This window comes from Apiospora aurea (assembly GCF_038362705.1).
Source record: "Apiospora aurea strain CBS 24483 chromosome Unknown utg000002l_segment0_segment0, whole genome shotgun sequence".
In the NCBI taxonomy this organism is placed as follows: domain Eukaryota; kingdom Fungi; phylum Ascomycota; class Sordariomycetes; order Amphisphaeriales; family Apiosporaceae; genus Apiospora; species Apiospora aurea.
In genome coordinates, this window is record NW_027117389.1 from 1787918 (window position 1) to 1808423 (window position 20506).

Sequence of the window (20506 nt, forward strand, 5' to 3'; positions counted from 1 at the left end):
GTAACATATCTAGGGTGAGCGGAGCAATCTTAGCCATCTAGATCACCTCGACCAAGTATGTAAGGAGATTCGAAACATGAGAGATATAGACAATCCTGAAATCCAACCTTAACCTGTAGACCCAATCCATTCGCGCAGTAGCCAATTCTCATGATTCTCAAATCATCCATGAAAGGAATATCGTTCCGATACCTGTAAAACTACAAGTAGCGCCTCATCAAAGCTACTATTTGTGGCAGTAGCTGTTTCTCTGTCCGATGCCCAATGGGGCCTCTCTAAAGCCGCTACGCGATTCCAAACCCGCTGCGCCATGCTCATAAACGATTGTTGCCAAAGGAAGAAAAGAAAAAAAAGGAAAAAAAATGCAACAAACGCATCAAACGCCAAGAATCATGACGATTCCAGTTGTTTTTGCGGCGAGCAATCGCCGCTCGCGCTGTCGGGGCTCGCCAACGGGTAGACTCCTCGTCATCCGAGGAGTCCTCTGAGTCCGCCTCCGCTCCATCGTCATCGTTGTTGACCTTAGAGGCAGGCTCATCCGTCTTGTTCGCCTCTTTGTTGTCGTCAGGCTGGACCTTCTCCTTGACGACGGCGGCACCGTCAATTATCTCAACTTGGTCTTTGATGTTGTCACCTTCCATCTTCTTCTCGCGTATACCAGAGGCCGCGTTGATCTGGGCATTGTCAATGTCTTGCGCGCCCTTCTCGCCCATGCCATTCTCAGCGAGGTCGCCGCCCTCAATAACCACGCGTAGTTCCAGATCCTCATCTTTTGAGTAGACGCGGAAGCCAACCACGCAGACAGCATTCCATGGATCAGGTAAGCCAGCCTCTTCGTCGGTCTCTACAGCCTTGTCGGTGTTCTGGGGAGGTGGTGGCGGCGGTGCCATGCGCGGCTTCTTAGAGAGGTCGGAACTATCATAAAGATTCTCCCAGTCGGATACCGGGCTATCGGAAGAGTCATTGTCGGAGGAGTAGGCGGGCTTGTTCTCCTTCTCCTTCTCAGGGGCAGGGGCAGGGGCAGTCGTGGAGTTGCCCTCTACCTTCTTTTCGTTAGACTTATCTTCAGATGGCTTGGCATCCTCGGATTCTGTCTTATTCTCCTCCTTGGGAATGTCCTTTGAGTCTGGGTTATCATCCTTGGTGTCGTTGTCCTTCTGGTCCTTCGACTCGGCAACATCAGTTTGGACGCTCTTGTCCTCGCTAGCCTTGTCCTTCGGCTTCTCCACTTCCTTCTTCTTGCGCTCGGCCTCGGCGGACTCTTCTTGTTTCTTACGCTCAGCCGCATCAGCATCGTCCTTCTTCTTCCGTTCGACAGCCTCGGCTTCCTCTTTCTTTTTGCGCTCTTCTTCCCTGGCGGCGCGGCGGCGCGCTCATGCTTCTCCTCGTTCTTCTTCTGCTGCTTCTTGCTAATCTCGCGGTTCAGGTGGCGCTTCTCCCACATCTTTCGACGTTCAGACTGGCGCGAATTGCTAGCCTTCTTTTGGTCAGACTGTTGACGCAGCTTCCGCACCTGATCAAGGTGCGCGACACCCTTGGCATGTGCGAGATCGTAAGCGTAGCCGACGGAGGCCAGCTTCTCGTGGTCCGAACGCTGCTTGCATTCGCGTTTGACAACATCCTCCACAGTCGACATGTCGGTGTCCCGCTCTCCGGCGACGCTCACGAAGACAGAGTACTTTCCGGGCTCCATGGAGGGCAACTCAATCGAAACTGATCGATCCATCAGGTAATTGCCGTGCGATCGCACAATGTAGTCTTCCGCATCTGGCCGACCTTGTTCGTGAATCCTGAAGTGCAGGCGGAAGTTATATTGCCCATGAAGACCTTTGTAGTATCTGTTATCGAGCTGCGATAGAACAAGTACCAAGGGCGACTCTTTGGTCAGGGTGATATGGAACTTTTCGTGATACTGTGCCTTCCACGGGACCTCGACACCGATCCAGCGCTGGCAGCAGCGCCAGTCAGGCTCGCGGAAGAGTCGCGTCCGATCAATGTGTTGAAACTTGCGAAGCATATCCTCGTACCGGATCCAGAAGACGGAGTCGTTGCCAAAATTGTGGCCCAGCTCCTCCTTGACATCGTTGGTCCACTCCTTGGAGCCGTCGCTCCAGGGACCATCCCAGATTCCCTTCTTCAGCTTACCCCACGGGTTTCGGAGCTTAACGAGGCGCTCGCCGCTCTTTAACGTTCTCGCATCCATGACAACGTAGGCATGGCCCTCGCGAATGCCATTTCGCTCACCATATCCACCGTCGAGGAGACCCGTGGAGCAGCCGAAGAGGAATTCCTCATTGACGCGGCTCAGATCATCTTCCCAGAACCCGTCAAAGTCTAGAATGTCACTTGCCAGAAGCTCAGTAGTGACTCCACCACTGAGGTCCTCCACGCCTTCACCAATCCAGCCACCAATGAGGGATGAGAAATCACCATGGATTTTGGCAAACGCCTTCTCCATCAGAGGAATCCATGTTTCATTCTGGTCTTTGTTGCCACCAAAGAAGAGCGCCTTGGAGCCGGTCTGGTACGTCTTACGGTACCAAGATTCGGCATCCTCGTGATCCCGGTCGATCTGGTTTAGCAGGTCACGTTGCAGACTGGGCTGTTGGCGGTAGTGTATTAGTAACAGTCATTGTGGCATGATTGGTTTAATTCGGACTTACCGAGTCCCAATTGGGAGATGTCATGTATAGCTTGTCATCGACGATGGAATAAACCCACTCGCCGTCGCGAAAGAAGACAAACCCGTATATGCCAATACCTGCAATTGGAATAAGCAATCGAATTGAGCCACGAAATGTCATCAACATGGTGGTACTTACGAGTGTCATACTCGACACAAATCCTCTGAATGCCGTTCTCCACATTGGCTAGTGCACTGAAGCTGGCAATAAGCCAGCAGTTGCCCAGGAAGCCTTGTTTCACATCACTTCCATTAATCTCCTTCATGAAAGTGGGCTTCTCGTAGATCTCGTGGACGCGCTTCACGGCCTTCGGGACAGAAGTACTGGAACTGAGACGAGGGCCTGCGACGTCGAACTTATTCGATCCAAGGTAATTCAGGGTGTTCCCCTTGGTCATTTTCAGGTCCCAATCCTGGTAGCGCAAAGAGCACCGTTAGCTTCTCCTCCATGATACACCCAGCCCCATTCTACGTATAAGTGGACTTACAATGTCCCAGCCTTGATCTCGGTATCTGGTGTTGACTCTTCGGCATTCTTGTATGATTTTCTTCACCTTCCGGCGACACTCTTCAACGGCTCGGTCGTATCCGGCACTGAGCAGTTCGTTCGGCCGCTCGGGCTCGGCAGGCAGTGGCACCGGGTCGAATGGCAAGATTGCCAGCGCGCGGCTAAACTTCTTGGCAGAGAAGTGCCTCCAGATCTTGTTGATGCTTTGTTGAGGCGGCAGCTTGCGCTTCTTCTTTTTCTTCTGGGTTTGGCCATTGCCGTTCGAGTTGTTGGACTTGCGGGGCAGTTCGGACTCGGACTCAGAGGAGGAACTGTAGCCGAAGGCTTCCAGATCTCTTCGAGGTTTCGTCAAGGTCATTGTGTGTGTAGACTTCGATTACAGCGGGTATGTCACTAGTATATCTCTAATAGAGCCGTCAGTACAGTCACTTGTGGGGTCTACAGTACACAGTAGCCAAAGAAGCTGAACAAGTCAGTAGCTTAAAGCTGGAGGTTGTATCTTACCAATGGTATTCGACCAAAGGGCACGAGAGGATGCTACACACAACCCACAGCACAACGTCGTAATAAATGCAATGGCAAAGGCTTTGAACAAGCTACTAGGTGGGAGGCAGCCACTCGATGGTGGTAAAGAACGTATAGCCTCAACGAGGTAGGAAAGGAAAGAATGTCGAAGAGATGATAAGAGAAGAGGAAAAACCAGGGGCCTCACCGACTCGAAGGGTAAGAAATACGAGTCGTCCGGACTTAAGAACCCAAGCAGGTGGTCGTTGCTGCTGCCGGGGGGCCAGCCAGCGACATACCATGTCGTCTGAAAGAGAGGCGGCATGGCGGATGTATGTCGCGTTTCTGGGGCTCATTGGCGCTTCCTGGTGAAGCGTGGGGAACGAGGCAACAATCCAAGACAACGATCTTCATTCGGCCATTCGGAGTCTAGACCTGCATATCAAGCGCCATTAACTGGTGACTGGGGTCTTAGGTGCGCGTCGGAGGATGTTGTACCATTGATAATCCAAGATAGCCGTCTTCTAGACTGGCCAGAAGACAAGCGGTGGCCCGGGTGGGGATCCAAGGGCTCCTCAGAAGGCGAAGACATGGACCCTTGATTCTGGTCAGATCCATGTCAGGAATCTGGCCCTGCAAATCAGCCCGGCTCCTGTCCCTCAGCCGGACGGCCTTCCCTTCCGTTTAGTCGTAGGTTACGCGGTTGCAATGCCGAAAAACCCTCGGGTTGGGGCAGGATAAGGTTCCATTGGTTTCAGTCCCAGAGTCTGGCCGAATCGCATTGCGGGCACCCGAATGCGCAAACGACGACAACGGACAACAAGACTTCTTGCAAGTCAGCCTTGCTGACTGGAGAGGAGATAGACCCTTGTAGTGGAATGGGTGGTGCGTGCCGTTCAGCTCGACTAGCTCGAGTCGGAATGGGGCTGATTGGTGGTGGCACCCAAGCCCGACAGGCAGCAGGCAGTTACTTGACTCCGTACGCCACCATCTCTAGAAGTCATGTCGGGTCCACCGCGACTCAGGCCAGGCCGGCTTCTAGCAAATATCCAATCGCGAAGCGCATCTCAATCTCCAGTTGCCAATTGATCGGGTGGTGCTGCCTGGCCGAGGGATGGCTGATAGCGAATGTGTGAGTACATTGACCTGACGCGACGTCCGAAAGTGATCACGGGATATCATGCATCTCTTCATGCATCTGGCCCAAGATGGATGTCCCTCCTCCAGTAGCACAATGGCAGTGGTCGAGGAAATAGAGTAACGGGGCGCACACTTCCCGGCATGAGACTTCAGGGTCTTTTTTGCGGGCCAATGGTTTTGATTGGGACGCTGCAAGCCAGCCCGCTGAAACTCCAACGCAGCACCAGGAAACGTGGAGCGATAAGAGAAGCCAGCCGGATATAGAATTAGCAGCCTCCCGAATTGTCTTTGAGCTGGAACTGATTTGTCCAGGAATGAAACCGTTTCTTTCTCGGAGTAGGGTGGTGCAGTCGGTATGGGCCGCGTGGACGCCGGAGATCCCTATGAAAAGGAGAGGAAGGCGGAAGGCATCTGCAGAAGAGGATGCAGTGAACTTTGTCGTGGCGGGCGTGCAACGACTCGAGCTTACCCTCCAACTCGTACTCCCCGTCAGGGTCAGACATTGCATTAGCGCATCTGGTTATCAGTCACTGCGAAGCTACCTGCTCCGAAATCGCTGGCGAAATTAATGGTTCGCGCAACCGCTTTTCCTGCAATTGGATTGTAGCTCTGCAAGCAGTTGAGAGTCCCCGTTATGCTGTATACGGCTTGCCGACGTCGTGTTACCGCTTCCAGCATCTTACCTGGGGTTGCCAAGTGGCTACGCATGCATTTATCAACTGATGACTGGTGTCTCGTGTTCAAGCATCGACTGGTTCATTCGTGTGTTGCCGAAACGCCAAAGAAGACCCCGTTGAGAGCAGGCTGCTTACAGCACACCCTTCCCTCCTTATCCGGACAACCGCCCTTCATCCCGATGGGAGTGACAGTTCTGTCGATGAGGCTGCATGGGATGGGACCCAGGTTTGCTGCTGCTAACCCCCTATCTGCTTCTGAGCTATCAACAATCGGTGTGGATGGACCCTTGGTCGATCGTACTGGAGTCTGGACACCCTCTAACCTAGCAAGCCAACCGCTATCCGCCTTCTTCTCCACCTAAAAAGGCGAACTACTGCACCCTGGAATAGTTAGGGAACAAGGCTTCGGCGGAGCGACGGACTGTTCTGTTGTTCGTGTCTCGCTAGTCTCGCCCAGAACGCAGAACTCGCCCTCCTTTTCCTTCTCCATGATTTGATGATTCGGAAATCGCATGACCACCTCGTCCAATCTTCCCTGTAGCGAACCACTGAATACCAGCGAATTCCGACGTTGCCATGTGTGACCCGGGGACTCGCCGACGAACAGCGGGGCCGTTCTCCTGACAGCCTCATGTGCTTCAAACCATTGAAACAAAAACAGCAAGTACATGCAGGGAGCAGGGTCCAGGCATTCATTTGATCTTCTCGGCTCGAAGCCGGGATACCATTTGCCAAAAAAGAAGAAGAATAATAATAAAGAGAAAGCAATCATTGAACCCAGCAACCACTTGCAGTAATCAAACAACCGCAAGGCCGAGGGTTCGACGCGCTATCCATTGGCTCAGAAGGTATCAATCTTTCGGCCGCAATGTTCAAGCCCACGCACATACTGCACACTTGGCCGCATTCGGAAACGAATATCACGACAGCAAGAGTTTTGAGCACCCAACCCATCTGTTTCTGGGCAGCAACAGCAAACGACGTGTAACATATTGAGTATTGCGTCCAGACCTAGACATTCCTCATTCATTCCTAAGTGTTGCAATGACCTCTGAAACCCACACTTGGTCACTTGCATGTCCGGGTAACCCACCCCCTTGCCAGCGGATCCCCCATCCCGCGTTGCTCAAGCGTAGTAGTAGCAGAATGGCCCATCCACGATACTGACCAGATCGCTGATCTTGTACACTTTATCTGCAACAACGTCCAAGTCCACGGGATCCTCCAATTTCTGGAGCCGATTTCCCCATCCTATCATCGATGTCCCCCCTGTGAGTTCTCTCTTGTCAGTCTTGTCCGGTATATTCCATGTGCGCGCCTAAGTAGGTTGCGGGCCCTATTCAAAAGATGCCTTTCTACTTACGGCGATGACTTGCATGCGATTGGGCAAATCCTGCATCTGCCAGATGGCCCAAGTCCGATCAATCATAGCGTGATGGAGATAGCTATTGTTTCGACCCCATAGGTATTAGCCCAACCGGGAAAAGAGAGAAGTTACTTGGATACCCCAGCCCCAAAGCTAGCAGCACGGGAGCGAAGAGCCACTTACAAGGCTGGGTCGCCGGGTGAAGTATAGAAGTCGCCCGCGGGATCGCCGGCGATGGTGAAGTGGCCCGAGGTGTGCACGTTGTTGAGAGCTTGCATGGTGTTCTGGAACCGAGCCACACCGGGGCTCTGCGTGATGAGATTGACGATGCTCTGCGCCGTCAGGTACTTTGAGCTCAGCTGGTTGCTGATGTCGCGACGCAGGCACCGCGGGTTGTGCCCGAACCCGTCCCGGCGTGGGTTGGCTTTCGGGGCTGGGCTGATGGCCGGACTCATGGGGCTGTGGTCCAGAAGACGGGTGTTAGTCATCATGGTGCTTGACATAAGTACTTATGTAACGGAAGCGGACCACTAGGTCTGGGTCATAGAAAAGGGGCACGTCACATACCCAAGGTTCACAGTCATGCTAGTAGAGAGTACCAACGGTTAGCTGTCGCTTCTGTGATTCGTCCTCATGTGTATCGTTTGAGTGTGCTTACTTCTTGAATGGCCCCCTTTGTACGCACCCACCTCCGTTGCCGGTTGGTACGCCGAGGCCCTGGTGGGCTATCTTCTCGCCGTTGCCGCTCATGCTGAGGTCACTACCGTCGAACAATGGTGAAGTTTCGATATCAGTGGTCCAGCGAGCCCAGTTCCAGTACTATTACGTGACTCTAATTAGTCTATATTCTACAAGGATGGTAGCTGTTACGAGGGATGGTTTCATACCGGCTGTGTCCCGTTGTAACCACATTCGTTGCGGAGGGCTTGCTCATAGGCCCACGTGAAGTAGCGATGCCAGGACAGGAAATTGCCCTTAGTTAAAAGCCAGTCAGCGAGTTTCTCGTGTGGAATCTTTGGTAATGGTTTTGTGTGAACTAACGGTGCCATGGATGCTCATAGTCTGGTTGATATGGACAGCCACGAAGTCGTCGAATCGAGTTTTCGCGCCGGGATAGTTGGCCGGATTCAGCTTGGACGGTGCCGATGTAAGGCACTGCACGGCCGTGATGTAGGCCTTCTTCTCTCCATCAGTGAGATCGCCCCTGTTGGACACCATGTTAGTCCTCTCAGGTTCTCCTGTTCCCGTCCGCCTTCCACGGTCGTACATACCAGTCTTTCCGGACTTGTAAGCTGGCTCTCGTACATGTCGTTGACTTGTCCAGCTGTGCGTCCAGGGCAGACAGACCCTTGGCCCACAGGTCGTGGACGGCATCGCCAGTAGCAAAGCCAGACAAAAGCAGAAGCTGTATGGAGAGAAGTGCTAAGGATATGAGACGCGCCATTGCGGTTACGAAACCTTGTCTTGCTTGCTTGTCAAGGGCTTGTTTCTTATTGCCGTAGCTCAACCAAAACCATTGCTTGCTCATCCTAATATATGACAAACTTGGCCGTACTTGGTCCTCTGATATAACATGGAGCATACATCGATCATCATAGCAAAACGCTGCATTTGTCTTAGGGGACACAGATTTGTATTTTGCCGGCGGTATGTCGACATGTCGAAAAAGCTTGGCGCGCAGTTACGGTTGCACTGCTGTCGTAATATACAAAGTCTTGGCTTAATATACCCCATCACCCCGACTGGATGCAGGATGCACCATCCAACAGAACTATGGATCTCGATATTGGAATATGGGGTAGAGCTTAGGTTTCCAGGGCTCCGGAGTCAGATGCAGCGGCGTCGAAACCCACATGTCGTGCAAGATTCTGCTATTTATCCGGCCCTTGCTCCTGCTCCTCCCCGCAGACTGCAAGATGTGAAGTCGAACAACGCAGGCCTTATGACTGGTAGGGCAATATCAGCTCTGTACTATGCAAGACGACGCTAGCCTTACTGCGTTCGTTCGGGTTTTGCGGCAACTATGATCGTCGAATCAGCTGCCCAAACAGGAGACTGGCGGCCACCTTCCACATATGACGACTGAATGTCGCCCCGTGTGTCTAGGGCCAGACTGGTCTTCGGAAGGAGCGCGCGCGATATTCTGGGTGTTTCTCTCAAATACATACAGGCCAAGTTTGGTTATGCCAGGCCAAACTTCAGCTGCTGATTCGGTGAAATGGGGCGCATGCAAGGTATCAGTTAATATCGGTTTTGTTATAGAAGCAAGTTTGGTTCCTTGGTCTGCCGTTTTTGATTTGCCAAGCTCTAGGTTTAGAGAACTGGCAAAGGTAATATCATGATCTTGGATATGGCAGTTCTTCGGTTCAAGGAGCAAGCCCCTTACACCCGGCGCTTACACCTGTCCGCCTGGGATTTACAGAACTGATGACCTCGTGTAAAAGGATCGTTCCCAGGCCAGCATGGTGGAAGGAGCAAAAGTCATACTGGTATTACATCCACTTTGTACCCTGAGAGAGATCTTTATAGCATGTCTAAGTACTTGGTCGAAAGCCCTGCATATATTGGGTACAATGCTCTAGAGCGATGTCTGTATAGACAAACTTCCATGGTGTATTAGATATAGTGGCATATTCTTTCGTGTAGAAAGTATTATAGACAGGGACATGTTGTTCGAAATAATTATTGACAGGAAAGGCAATTCATGAGAAGCTAACTATCCAGTATAAGGCAGAGTTATACTCCTTAAGTGGTAAAGAATAAAGGATATATTCTTTGAAACTATTCCGTTTAGCAACGCCCCTGTATGCCTGGATTTGCAGACATGAAACGTTTTATAGACTTGTCTTTAGGATTGCTATTGGTGATTAAGGCTTCATTAAAAAAAGGATTGCAAGTTTGCAATGCAGCATACGGGCTTGACTGCCCCCGGGAACCGTTTGTTCAGGGGCATATCGGAGCATCATCTCCAGATACCGAGTGCCTTCTTTGCACGAGCTTGGTTTTGTTTGAGGCAGTCACAATATATGAAGTAATAATCATATAATAAGTATTGCCGTCCGCTGTTTCAATTGTCGCTAATATTCGCTCAAGTGACGCAACTCCCATTGATCCGAGAATTCAGTGATAGGTTATTAGTTGCACGGATAGTCAAAATCATTAGACAGAACTAAGTTCCAACAGGACAGGCCCTTGGTGCCGTGCCCTACGCCCAACGGGCATACAGGCAGTTAATAGTAGCTGGAAATATTTGAGCTGATCCCCTCAAGGCGAATGCCTGCCACCTCAACCATCTTATACTTCGGTATCTATAATTGAGATCTGTTGTACGAATGCATATAAACGTGGTGATGGGACAAGGATGGGTCTGCCAGTGGTGGCGTGTTGGATAACTCACTAACCTACATCTGATGCAGTTGGGCAAGAAGCACGACGAAACATGTCTCTAGGCCAATTCGCTACCTTACCAAATCATTTTTCATAACTCTGCATCCGAAGCGCAATGGGCCATCATTATTGGTCATGATTTCATGTGATAGCCATGGCCATTCGGCTTAAGCTTATCGCCCATTTTTGTGGTGGGGTTCCTCAAGGTGGTTTAGTTCGCTGCTCATGACGTGGGGTTAGTCCAGATGTCAGATAGCATCAAGGAGGGGTATGCCGTATGCGCGCGGACGAGCTGGGTGCATGCTCGGGGATTCCCATGCCAAAAGGGAAGAAGAGGGCAATGCAGCCCTGGAGGTCAAGTTTTTCGCCGGGGCAGTTCCAATACCTCATTTCGGCGAATGGTGTAGGCTAAGGCGTAGCTGAAGAAGGTTGTTCCCAACTTTGACTCTGGATTAGATACTTACCTACAGATCTTGCTGCCCAAGAGATCTCCTTGCGTTCGGCTAGTCGGGTCGCGCCAGGTGCATTTGCAGGAGAAGCCCTTGCCTCTTTCCTACTGACCAACAACTAGCGATAACATACGACGATTAAAGATGCCCTGCTGGCGTCTGCTGCCGAGGAGGATGGACGGCCTCAAGGGCCTCCCGCCGCCCGTCACGCGGGTCATCTCGCTGCTGGTGGTCGCCAACGTGCTAGTCTGGGTCGGCGTGGCAGTGGTCCTGAAGTTCTACCCGGCCATGATCTCGCCCGCGGTGCTGTCATACACCCTGGGATTACGGCACGCCCTGGACGCCGACCACATCTCGGCCATCGACCTGATGACGCGGCGGCTGATCGCTTCGGGCCAGCGGCCCGTCACCGTCGGCACCTTCTTCAGTCTGGGCCACTCGACCATTGTGATCATCACGTGCATCGTCGTGGCCGCGACCTCGGGCGCATTGCGAGATCGGTTTGACAATTTCCAGTACGTCGGCGGCATCGTGGGCACGTCTGTCAGCGCCGCGTTTCTAATCCTGCTGTGCCTTGGCAACGGCTGGGTGCTGTATCGCCTGGTGTCGCGGCTGCGCCAGGTGCTGTGGGAGCCCGACCCGCACCACCCGGAGGAGGGCGACGAAGACGAAGACCATGCGGCCATGAACCTGCAGCTCGAGGGCGCTGGGTTCATGGCCAATGTGTTTCGGAAGCTCTTCCGGATTGTCGACCGACCCTGGAAGATGTACCCGCTGGGGGTGCTGTTTGGTCTCGGTTTCGACACCAGCTCGGAGATTGCCATTCTGGGAATCGCAAGCATCCATGGGGCTCAGGGAGTCAGTCTCTGGGTTATCCTCATCTTTCCGCTATTGTTCACCGGTAAGCATACATAGTCCAATGACATTTCCACCCCAAGCTTTTTCGAAACAACGACTCCTAACAGACTGCAGCGGGCATGTGCCTCCTCGACACCACCGACGGCGCCCTGATGATGGCCCTCTACACGTCCAAAGCCTTCGCCAGAGACACGGTGGCGATCCTGTACTACTCCATCGTCCTGACGGGCATCACCGTCGTGGTGTCGGCCTTCATCGGCATCGTGCAGGTGCTGTCCCTGGTCCAGAACGTGGCGGAGCCCGAGGGCGAGTTCTGGGACGGGCTGAGCGCCATCAGCGACAACTTCGAGATCATCGGCGGCAGCATCTGCGGCCTCTTCCTCGTCGTGGGCTTGGGGTCCGTGGCACTGTACAAGCCTTGGCGCCGGAGGATGGACCGCCGCCGCGGCGCGCGTGCTCAGCGGGTCGTGTCGGACCCGGAGGATGATGATGGTGTTGGGTTCAGGGACCATGTCCACGGTGATGAAGAGGGTGTGATCACTTCCGAGCTGTTGGAGCCTCTTGGCTCGCCGGTCGAGACGGCTCCGCCACCTTCAGGGGACTCGAAAAAGGGTCTGGCTGCGAGAGTCTCCGAAAGGCCAGGCAGTCCGAGCGTGCTGCACTAAGAAGGGTACGATGGTGGGGCGCTCTTGAGCTTCAGCCATGGTAACCGATGCGGTACGGGGGAAGTCATGAGAAGAAGCGGATCAAGTATTAATAGAAAGGTTGCGGACAGTGACACTTAGCAATAGCCTCTTGAGGATGGCATTATAGCATTGTGATAAACCTCATTACATCTTCAACTGCCCGTGCCAACGATGCCCACATTCCTTGATACATGGTTACATGTATCCCTTGCGAACCGTCTTGCATCACGCCTCTCCCCCTTGAAGCAATCAAACATCAAATCATCCAAACCTCAATCGGAGTGCCGCTGTTCGGTGGAGCCTCCTCGGGGAAAGGGGTCTGAGGCTGAGCGCGACTCTCATCATCCGGCGGGAAGGGCGAGCTTGGGTTCGAACTGGGGACACTCATTTGTAGGCAGTTGAATCGCGTGTGTCAACCAGGTGCCACTGATACGGTGCTTAACAGTGGTAATATAATTTTTGAAGTAGTGATGTGTAATTAGAGATTGCCTGCCTTCAAGAGTTGGGGATTTTATACAGACAGTGGAGAGCGGCCGGCCGTCTTGAGTTGGATGCAACCAGGACACATAGAGTTGCCGTGAGGTCTATGCGATGCAGCTCAAAGCGATCAGAAAAATAGAGCGTCAGCGTCAGAGATAACTCTGTCATGATGTCGCCTGAAGACGACAATTTTGTCAGCATCTGGCGATACACTTCTGAGATGTTATATGATTTTCCGGAAGTCAGTGGTGGATATATTTATGAATAAAGCGCCATTCTTCCATCAATCAAAGGGTTCGGTAGCTAAGTGGTATAGCGTGGGATTGCAGTTTGTACACTGATTATCCTAAGGTCACGTGTTCGATCCACGTTCGGACCTTTCCTTTTGCATTTTTGCTCGGTTTATCCCTAGACGTTTGCAATTATCTATCTTGTGCCAAACCTCTGTATCATCGTTATGCCGTGGTTTCTGTAAATCTCTTTTCTATTTGAGGGCAGAGGCAGCACATATTCGCGGCCTCGGCGACGACCCATCCTTTACAGAACATCCAAACGTGATAACCGTCACTATGCTCTAGTTGTGGCTTGTGGTTTATCATATCCACGCGTACTGATGATCGTGGGTGATTATTTCATCTAATGTTTTACAGGAGTCTTGTAGTTTGGACAGCCTATTGGATGCCCGGGTTTTGTCTTTTGCGCGCGTACAGCGCATTGCCTTCCGGATGCACAGTGTGGTAATATATACTACAACTTTGGTTGTCAACTCGGCTGTGGTGCGTATAAACCCCTTGACGGCTCCCTAATCCAGTGCATGATGCGTTTCCAGATCTCATCGCCATCGTGCTCCGTCTCAATCTGGGCCTCGAGCTTGGCCCAGGCCTTCTCGTCCACGGCATTGAACCCGAACCACCTCTGGGTATCGTGCAGCCTCAGCCGGGCCGTCTGGGCGTCTTTCTCCGGATGTCCCTGGAAAGTGAGGATGGTGTTGTTATCATTAAGGAAGATCTGGCTCCCCTGGGCCAGCGGGGTGAATCTCGCCGGTGCGGCGGCGACTTCACGTCGGTGGTGCTGTTGAAGACGCACGACGCCAGTCGCCGCGGCATGCGGGAAAAACTTCCGGCCCTCCTCCGTCAAGTTTATGGAGGTGACGCCCATCTGTGAAAAGATCGCATATTAGAGAATGCAATAAATGGCATTGGGCGTTTAATTGGTGGCTAGAAGTTACCTCTGGGACATCCATATTTACAATGTCAGCACCGAACACACGACCTATCGTCTGGTGGCCCCAGCAAATGCCCACGACCTTCTTGTCCGGGTACTGCGCTACAACGGTGCGAATAAAGTTGTGGATCTTCAGGATGAAGTCCCACGAGGCCCGGGGGTCGACGTTGGCGCCGGCCAGGACGACCAGGTCGAAATCGATCGGATCCGGGAACTCGCCCTTGTTGGCCGACTCGAAGAAGGCGAGCTGCGCGCCCGGCGCAACCCGGCCGAGAACGCGCACGTACGAGGCTTGGATTGCCGGCAGGAACCTCGAGTTGTACGAGTTGAGGCAGACGGCTATGCGGGGAGGAGGCGGATCGGGGTCCTCTGGAAACGAGGACGGATACAGCATAATGGCGACACGAAAAAACCGACTAGAACGGCCTGCGACGCATCAGAGCTCAACAAAACAAAGGGCACAGCAGGAAAATGCAGCAAGTAGGTTATGCAGTCTGTTATGGTTTAGCCTCGCCGAAGATATCTGTTGAAGATATCCTCGCAGGCTTTCTGATCAGAGATGTGTTGAAGCTCTTTTGCAATCTAGCAACAGACAGTCAGGAAGAGTCGCGGCTCGGCTGCTCCTGTGAGATATATAACCGACGGGCCAAACGATCAATGCTCGCTGTTGAGGCTGCAAGCGGCTCGCCTTTCATTGAGCGCTCGGGCCATGTGGATCAGTCCCATGCCATATTTATGCGGTCACTGAGCAATCTTCGGAGGTTAGATTCGAATCACCAAATTGCGGGGTATAATCTCAGTGGGTTGCAGCAAGTCACGGTATTGATTGCATGCAGCGGTATTGCCCGCTGTGCCCGCTGCTGTGCCGCTGTGCCTGGCGGCCTGGTGGGCAGAGCGGGCTTAGCTCAACTGTCTTTTCGCCCCACGATCCGGCCGGGACTCTCAAATTAACCGGTAGAGGGTAGACCGTAGGGGTACGACAAGCAATAGGAGACGTCTGTAAGCTGTGGAGAAATGAATAGCACGAACAGAAAGATAAAACAACACCTATCCAAGTCGTTGATCGGGGCAGTAATCGGGCAGCCAAGACAGGAAGACAGGAGCAACCGAAGCTATTGGGCGGCCTCATGCGCTCGAAATAGCACTTCGGTTAGCTGTGGAATGGTACGGTCGCATAAGGGCACCAAAGGCACCTTTGCACCCCTGATCGGCCCATGTCTCATAGATGCTCAACTGACTCGACCAGGCACCGCTGTCCATTCACACGCCCTGCTTCAGCCCAAGGCCCTGGATAAGTGGCGATGTCAAAGATGTTGAAACCCATCAACCATGGATGGCATGGGTCCAACTCAGCCTAGCTTTTGATGCAACAACGTAACCTTACGGTACCATTCGAAGGGGATCACTTCTCAAAGTGGCCATCAAGTCCGCAGAAGTCTTGGTATTTGGGCTTGCGGCTACCCAAAGCCACTGAGATAAATACTTGCGCCAGTCGCCAACTATGCACTTTTAGCGAGTCGCCGTTGTTGAATAGCAGCAGCAGCAGCAGCACTTCCTTTCGCTCTTTCAAATCTTGCTCGTTCCGCCTCGGTCTTATCGATTTTGAGCCGGCAGACAGCAGTAGCTTCACTCTTTTTCAACATGCGCGCTCAAATTTTCACCGCGCTATCGGCGCTCGCGGCCAACGTGCAAGGCATCCGGATCCTGCAGTCCAACGACGACGGCTGGGCCGAGCTCTACATCCGCTCGTTACACGAGTCGCTCAAGGGCGCCGGCCACGATGTCGTACTTTCCTCGCCTGCCGAAAATAAGTCGGGAGCCGGTAAGTTCTCATGTCATGATCCAACTACCTCCTTTTTTTTCGTATAAGCGTCTCAATAAGGGGAAGACAAACATAGTCATAAACATGGATTATCTACTGACATATCCCAACCCTCTAGGCTCGCGCGATGAAGAGCCCGATCCGCGCAAGGAACCTTGCATGTACGACAGCTGCGCCGCCAACAGCGGACCCGTCGGCACCAACGCGAGCGACCCGCGGCTGAACTGGGTGAACTCGTTCCCCGTGACGGCGCTCAAGTACGGGCTGTCGACGTTTGGCCCGCAGCAGTGGAACGGCGCGGCGCCGGAGCTGGTCGTCTCGGGCCCCAACGTGGGCACCAACCTCTGGGTGCAGGTGCCCTTCAGCGGCACCGTGGGCATCGCCGTGCACGCGGCGCACGAGGCCAAGGTGCCCGCCCTCGCCTTCTCGGGCGCCTCCTCGGGCACCCTGCGCTGGGACACCGACCCGGTGCCCCAGCGGTCGGCCGTGTACGCGGCCCTCGCCGCCAAGCTGACCGACGCCGTCGTCGCGTCGGGCGCCCCCTACCTGCCCGAGGATGTCTGGCTGAACGTCAACATGCCCAAGGTCGAGGGCGACTGCACCGACCCGGCCAAGTTCGTTTGGGTCCTGACGCGCCTCAACCCGGGCTGGTTTTCGCAGAAGGATGTGGATCACTGCGGCAGCACGCGACTGCCAACCGAGACGGATGTCGCCCTGTCGGGCGGGTGTCGCATTGCAGTTAGCATCGGCGATGCGACCGATAAGACGACGGCACCGGTGGAGAAGCAGACCGTAGTGCGGGACAAGCTCAAGAGCATGCTGACTTGCATGCCTTGAGAGGCCGCCAGGGGGTGGGCTTGCCCTTGTTTTCGTGCCCGTCTTGTCAGATATCAGATATTACGAGGATCGATTGTATACCACCTGTATGATATACATGATGAAAATTCAGTTCTTGGGAGTCACGTTTTTCTATTCGCATGCATCGAAATGAACTTATGTTGCCACGTCGCCGATGCATCTGGCCACAACGCTTGTTGCATATATCATACATTATCCGGGCCCTTAGGAGAGCCGCCTACTATCATTGGACCGTATCTAGCCTTCGCCAAGATCAGGAGCTGACAAGGTGGGCTTGATGTCATGGAGGGGTGTGATGGCAGTTTTGACAGACTTGATATGTGACGTTCGCTAGCCTGCCTCTGCTTCAAAGACAATCAACATGTGGTTTTACCCCGGCACCCACCGAAGGAAGGTGGAGATAAACAGATGCCAACAAACAATCAAGTCCTCTACAAGTACCTACTTCATTGGTGGGTGCTGTATTCTCTTGTATACAGGGCGGTGCTATACTATTGTGTTGTGGTCTGATGTGTGTGTTTTCTTTTGCTCGCTGTCTCCTTTCTTACAGCGTTGCAGCAAAGTTCATTTGACTTCGAGCTGCAGGTTGACAAAGCCAGCGACCCCCAGCTCACTGCCAGAGGTCGACACCACACATCAGCTTCATGCGCGATTGTCGGTTGGGTGGGCCGGTTTAGGATGAAATGTAACTGTCCTTGCACTAAGTGCTATTGAACAGGGGCATACCTTCAACTAGATTGGCCCTCGATGGGATCTGGGGCCTGCCGGAGCAAAAGGGAGGAGACCAGGTAGAGCTTGAGGGGGAATCCACCAGACTACCAAGATCCAGAGCTGCTGCACATGGCTCAATCCAGCCAAAGAAAGTTACTCCTCAGGTAGGCATTGCCCGGACCAGGGTACCATATGTCGTCAGATCATGGATCAGCACGGGTGTTGTATTCTCAACGGGAGTGCGTGTAATTTGTTCGGGCACCTTGCAAAGTTGTCTGCAATTTGTTCTGGGACGGGCAATGCTTTGATGATGTCTCAAACGGAGTGAAGGATGCATCCACAACGATATGTATCGAAGGGCGATACGTATGTGTTGTACGGTTCTTCACGGTCAGCCAACGGTTCATGTAGAACCCCACGCCGACCAGTCCGCCAGATGCTGTTGCGTTACATGTACTTTGCGGGAAGCTGACGTCGACAGTGGGCCGCAGATCTCTGCCGCCACTGGCTGTCTTTCTTTACGTTTCGAAAGAAAAGTAGACCGACAAGCGATGCGTCTACTGTGTCTCTTGAGTAGCAGCTGCGATACTTGATAGGTAACAGCAAAGACGCTGTTGACAATGACTCTTTCCCTCTACCAACGCTATCCGTAAGTGCCGAGATTGAGGACGCCGTTCTCGGCAGCTGTTGATCGTGATCAATCATCTCGGAATGTCCAGCCGACACGGTTAGCTGTCTGAAGTAGCCAGTGGGCACTGTTTGGATGACAGGGACAGGGGTTTCCAAGGATACATAACATGGTAGCTGGCGGGTATCGCTTCCGAACACGGGTTCCTGGTTGTCATTGACGCCAATAGCAGGTACAACCCCCACCACGATACATGTCTTCTGCATGTCGACAGATGTGGCCATGCGTTGGAGAACTGGTGCAGGTACTTGGCTCCTCGTTTTGGTCCATTCACAAGGGATGGAGCTACTCGAACCTTGACGTGGAGGAAGTCCGGGGGTGACATAACGGCCAGATGACATGTCACCGCGGGTATCGAGTATACCGTGATATTCAGGCTTGGTTTTCAACTGAAATGATTTGCCGAGTAGGCTGTACGCTGCTGCTGTCACAGATCAGGCACTCACCTTTCATCTCGTCAAGTTAGCAGTGAGCCTTTTACTTCTGTAATGTAGGCAAAGAAAAGGGGGGGACAACTTCCAGAGCAAGATCTAATCGAGATATGATCGTGGAGGAGCCCGATTCCTGTTCTGAGCGATACTAGTAAGATAGACATGGTGGAGGTACAACATGGTACCGTCGATAGGCCAGCAACGGTTTCCCACGCCTGCAGCTGCATCTGCAGCTACAGACTGTTGGCATGCACCGTTGTGTATGCGTACGAGCTGGTTTACTTGCCTGGATTATAGTAAGCGGCTCGGCTAGAAAGGCAGAGGCTTGTCAACTGAGCAGACCCCGAAGAGCTGAACTGCCTGACGCCATCCACCAAGTGTTCGCCAGCGTTGCGGAAAAGGCGCGCAAGTTTAGGCCCGAAATGGGTATGGCAGCAGCTCCCAAAGATGGACCGATGCAGATAGCCGTTAAATGTCTCGACGTTTCCAAGAGGCCGGTCATTGCTGCAATGATCGTAACTGCCAACTGCGCGATACGGCCATCAAACGTGAAACAGGCTCCACGATAGCTGGGGGTTTTCAAAGGAAGCCCTTGCTTATAGTTCAGGTTCTAATGCAGTTTGCTGCACTGCAACGTCTAGCCGTCTGACAGGCAGCAGATGCTGGCTCCGTTGACGAGGAGGGGCAGAGCCGCATAACCTCACATCTCATTTTCTCGCTATATGCGGAGGTCGTCACAGTGAGCGACCGCGGCACTGGCGATGACAGCGGCTCGAAGCGTTTCCCCATATCAGGACCAGGGAGGGTAAGAAGAGTTTGATTAGCGGTACAAGCATGTAGGTAGGTATGTAGATGCGGGTGGTTATTGATGCCCGCGGCTGTTTGAACCAACATTGGGCCAGGGCGAGTCACGGGAGGGAAGGGCTGGAAAGAAGTACGCGCTGACCGATTGGGTAATTCTACCATCGAATCGAGCAAGAGCGATCTCGCTAGTCACTCCTGCCCGCCTCCCGCCGACCTCCACTCACGATTCCGCCAGACATGCAAAGACAAGCAAAGACAAGAAACGTCGATTGATCCCCACTCCCACCTTCAAGATGTGTTGAACATGGGCAGATGATGTAGGCATGTACTTCAGGTACCTCACATTGGTGGATCAAAACAAGAGGTACGTACTGACCTACATCGATACTCTCCCTCCGCGCGCGCGTGTGTGTAGGCGACGGGCGGTTGATATCCTTCCTCCTTGCCATGCTCGAGGCCAGATTCGGAAAGACAATGGAGTCTGGAATCCTGGAAGTGTAAGTAGTAGATCATAATGATATTTGTTATGGTCTGGCGCGCGGGTAAGACTACAGTACGGCCCGCCTCGAGCACTCTTCCTCTATGTCAATATCTTGTTCTCTTCCTCATGTCGTCTATATATCTCCATCCCCTCATTGTCGTGATCCAGTCGGGGCATAATTCTTGCTAGACGTACGTGCAGCAGTACAAGAAACACCTTTCCACTTCACCACTCTTCGCATCATCTTGCAACACGTTGCAGACCTCTCAAACACTCAAGACGCTGCCATAGGTCGTACTAGGGCAGCGGTCTGCACGTCCACCTGCAGACATCGAAGACATCAGAGGCGAACCCATCCTATCACTTCAACCTGCCCATACTAGCCAGCAGCTCTGGGTTGAGGCTATTGACAGACCTGTTTCTACCTATTGTGGAGAAGCAGTTCGCGGTGAACCTCTTCCACGGGAACCCGCACGAGATCTTGCATCGTTGCCGGCGAACACTGGGTCCTGACCGCCAGCCAGACTGCAATCCTACCCAATTCCCTTCGTCTCCCCCCCGTGTCCCGTCCCAATCAACCTCCCATAGCGGGGACTGCAAGTCATCGGCAACGATACTCACTGGCTCAGCCTAGCCGAGACTGCCCAAGTCGAGAGATCGGCGGTGAACGCCTAGCGTAGATCTAGATCCCAGCTGCCCCTATCGTTATAGGAACAAGCCGGGCAGCAAGAGAGGCGACGTAGGGCCGA

The 20506-nt window shown here is 53.2% G+C and overlaps 5 protein-coding genes across 5 annotated transcripts; 2 read left to right on the top strand and 3 right to left on the bottom strand.

The window, feature by feature from the left end:
* Positions 1–390: 390 nt before the first annotated feature.
* Positions 391–3549, bottom strand: PG986_002954 (calpain-like protein; the record flags this gene model as incomplete). Its single annotated transcript, XM_066839176.1, has 6 exons — positions 391–436; positions 463–1277; positions 1343–2602; positions 2664–2761; positions 2823–3096; positions 3172–3549. The coding sequence occupies 6 exons, from the start codon at positions 3547–3549 to the stop codon at positions 391–393; spliced, it is 2871 nt and encodes a 956-aa protein (XP_066704240.1).
* Positions 3550–6638: 3089 nt separating this feature from the next.
* On the bottom strand, positions 6639–8322 carry PG986_002955 (uncharacterized protein; the record flags this gene model as incomplete). The annotated part of the gene is made up of 7 exons (XM_066839177.1): positions 6639–6830; positions 6876–6957; positions 7062–7337; positions 7537–7697; positions 7766–7852; positions 7920–8082; positions 8150–8322. 7 exons carry the CDS (start codon positions 8320–8322, stop codon positions 6639–6641), a joined length of 1134 nt encoding a protein of 377 aa, XP_066704241.1.
* A 2536-nt stretch (positions 8323–10858) lies between these two features.
* Positions 10859–12237, top strand: PG986_002956 (Ni2+-Co2+ transporter transition metal uptake transporter; the record flags this gene model as incomplete). Its single annotated transcript, XM_066839178.1, has 2 exons — positions 10859–11615; positions 11687–12237. The coding sequence occupies 2 exons, from the start codon at positions 10859–10861 to the stop codon at positions 12235–12237; spliced, it is 1308 nt and encodes a 435-aa protein (XP_066704242.1).
* Positions 12238–13500: 1263 nt separating this feature from the next.
* Positions 13501–14356, bottom strand: PG986_002957 (gmp synthase; the record flags this gene model as incomplete). The annotated part of the gene is made up of 2 exons (XM_066839179.1): positions 13501–13896; positions 13967–14356. The coding sequence occupies 2 exons, from the start codon at positions 14354–14356 to the stop codon at positions 13501–13503; spliced, it is 786 nt and encodes a 261-aa protein (XP_066704243.1).
* Positions 14357–15603: 1247 nt separating this feature from the next.
* PG986_002958 (uncharacterized protein) lies at positions 15604–16621 on the top strand (the record flags this gene model as incomplete). Its single annotated transcript, XM_066839180.1, has 2 exons — positions 15604–15784; positions 15903–16621. The coding sequence occupies 2 exons, from the start codon at positions 15604–15606 to the stop codon at positions 16619–16621; spliced, it is 900 nt and encodes a 299-aa protein (XP_066704244.1).
* Between the last annotated feature and the right edge of the window lie 3885 nt (positions 16622–20506).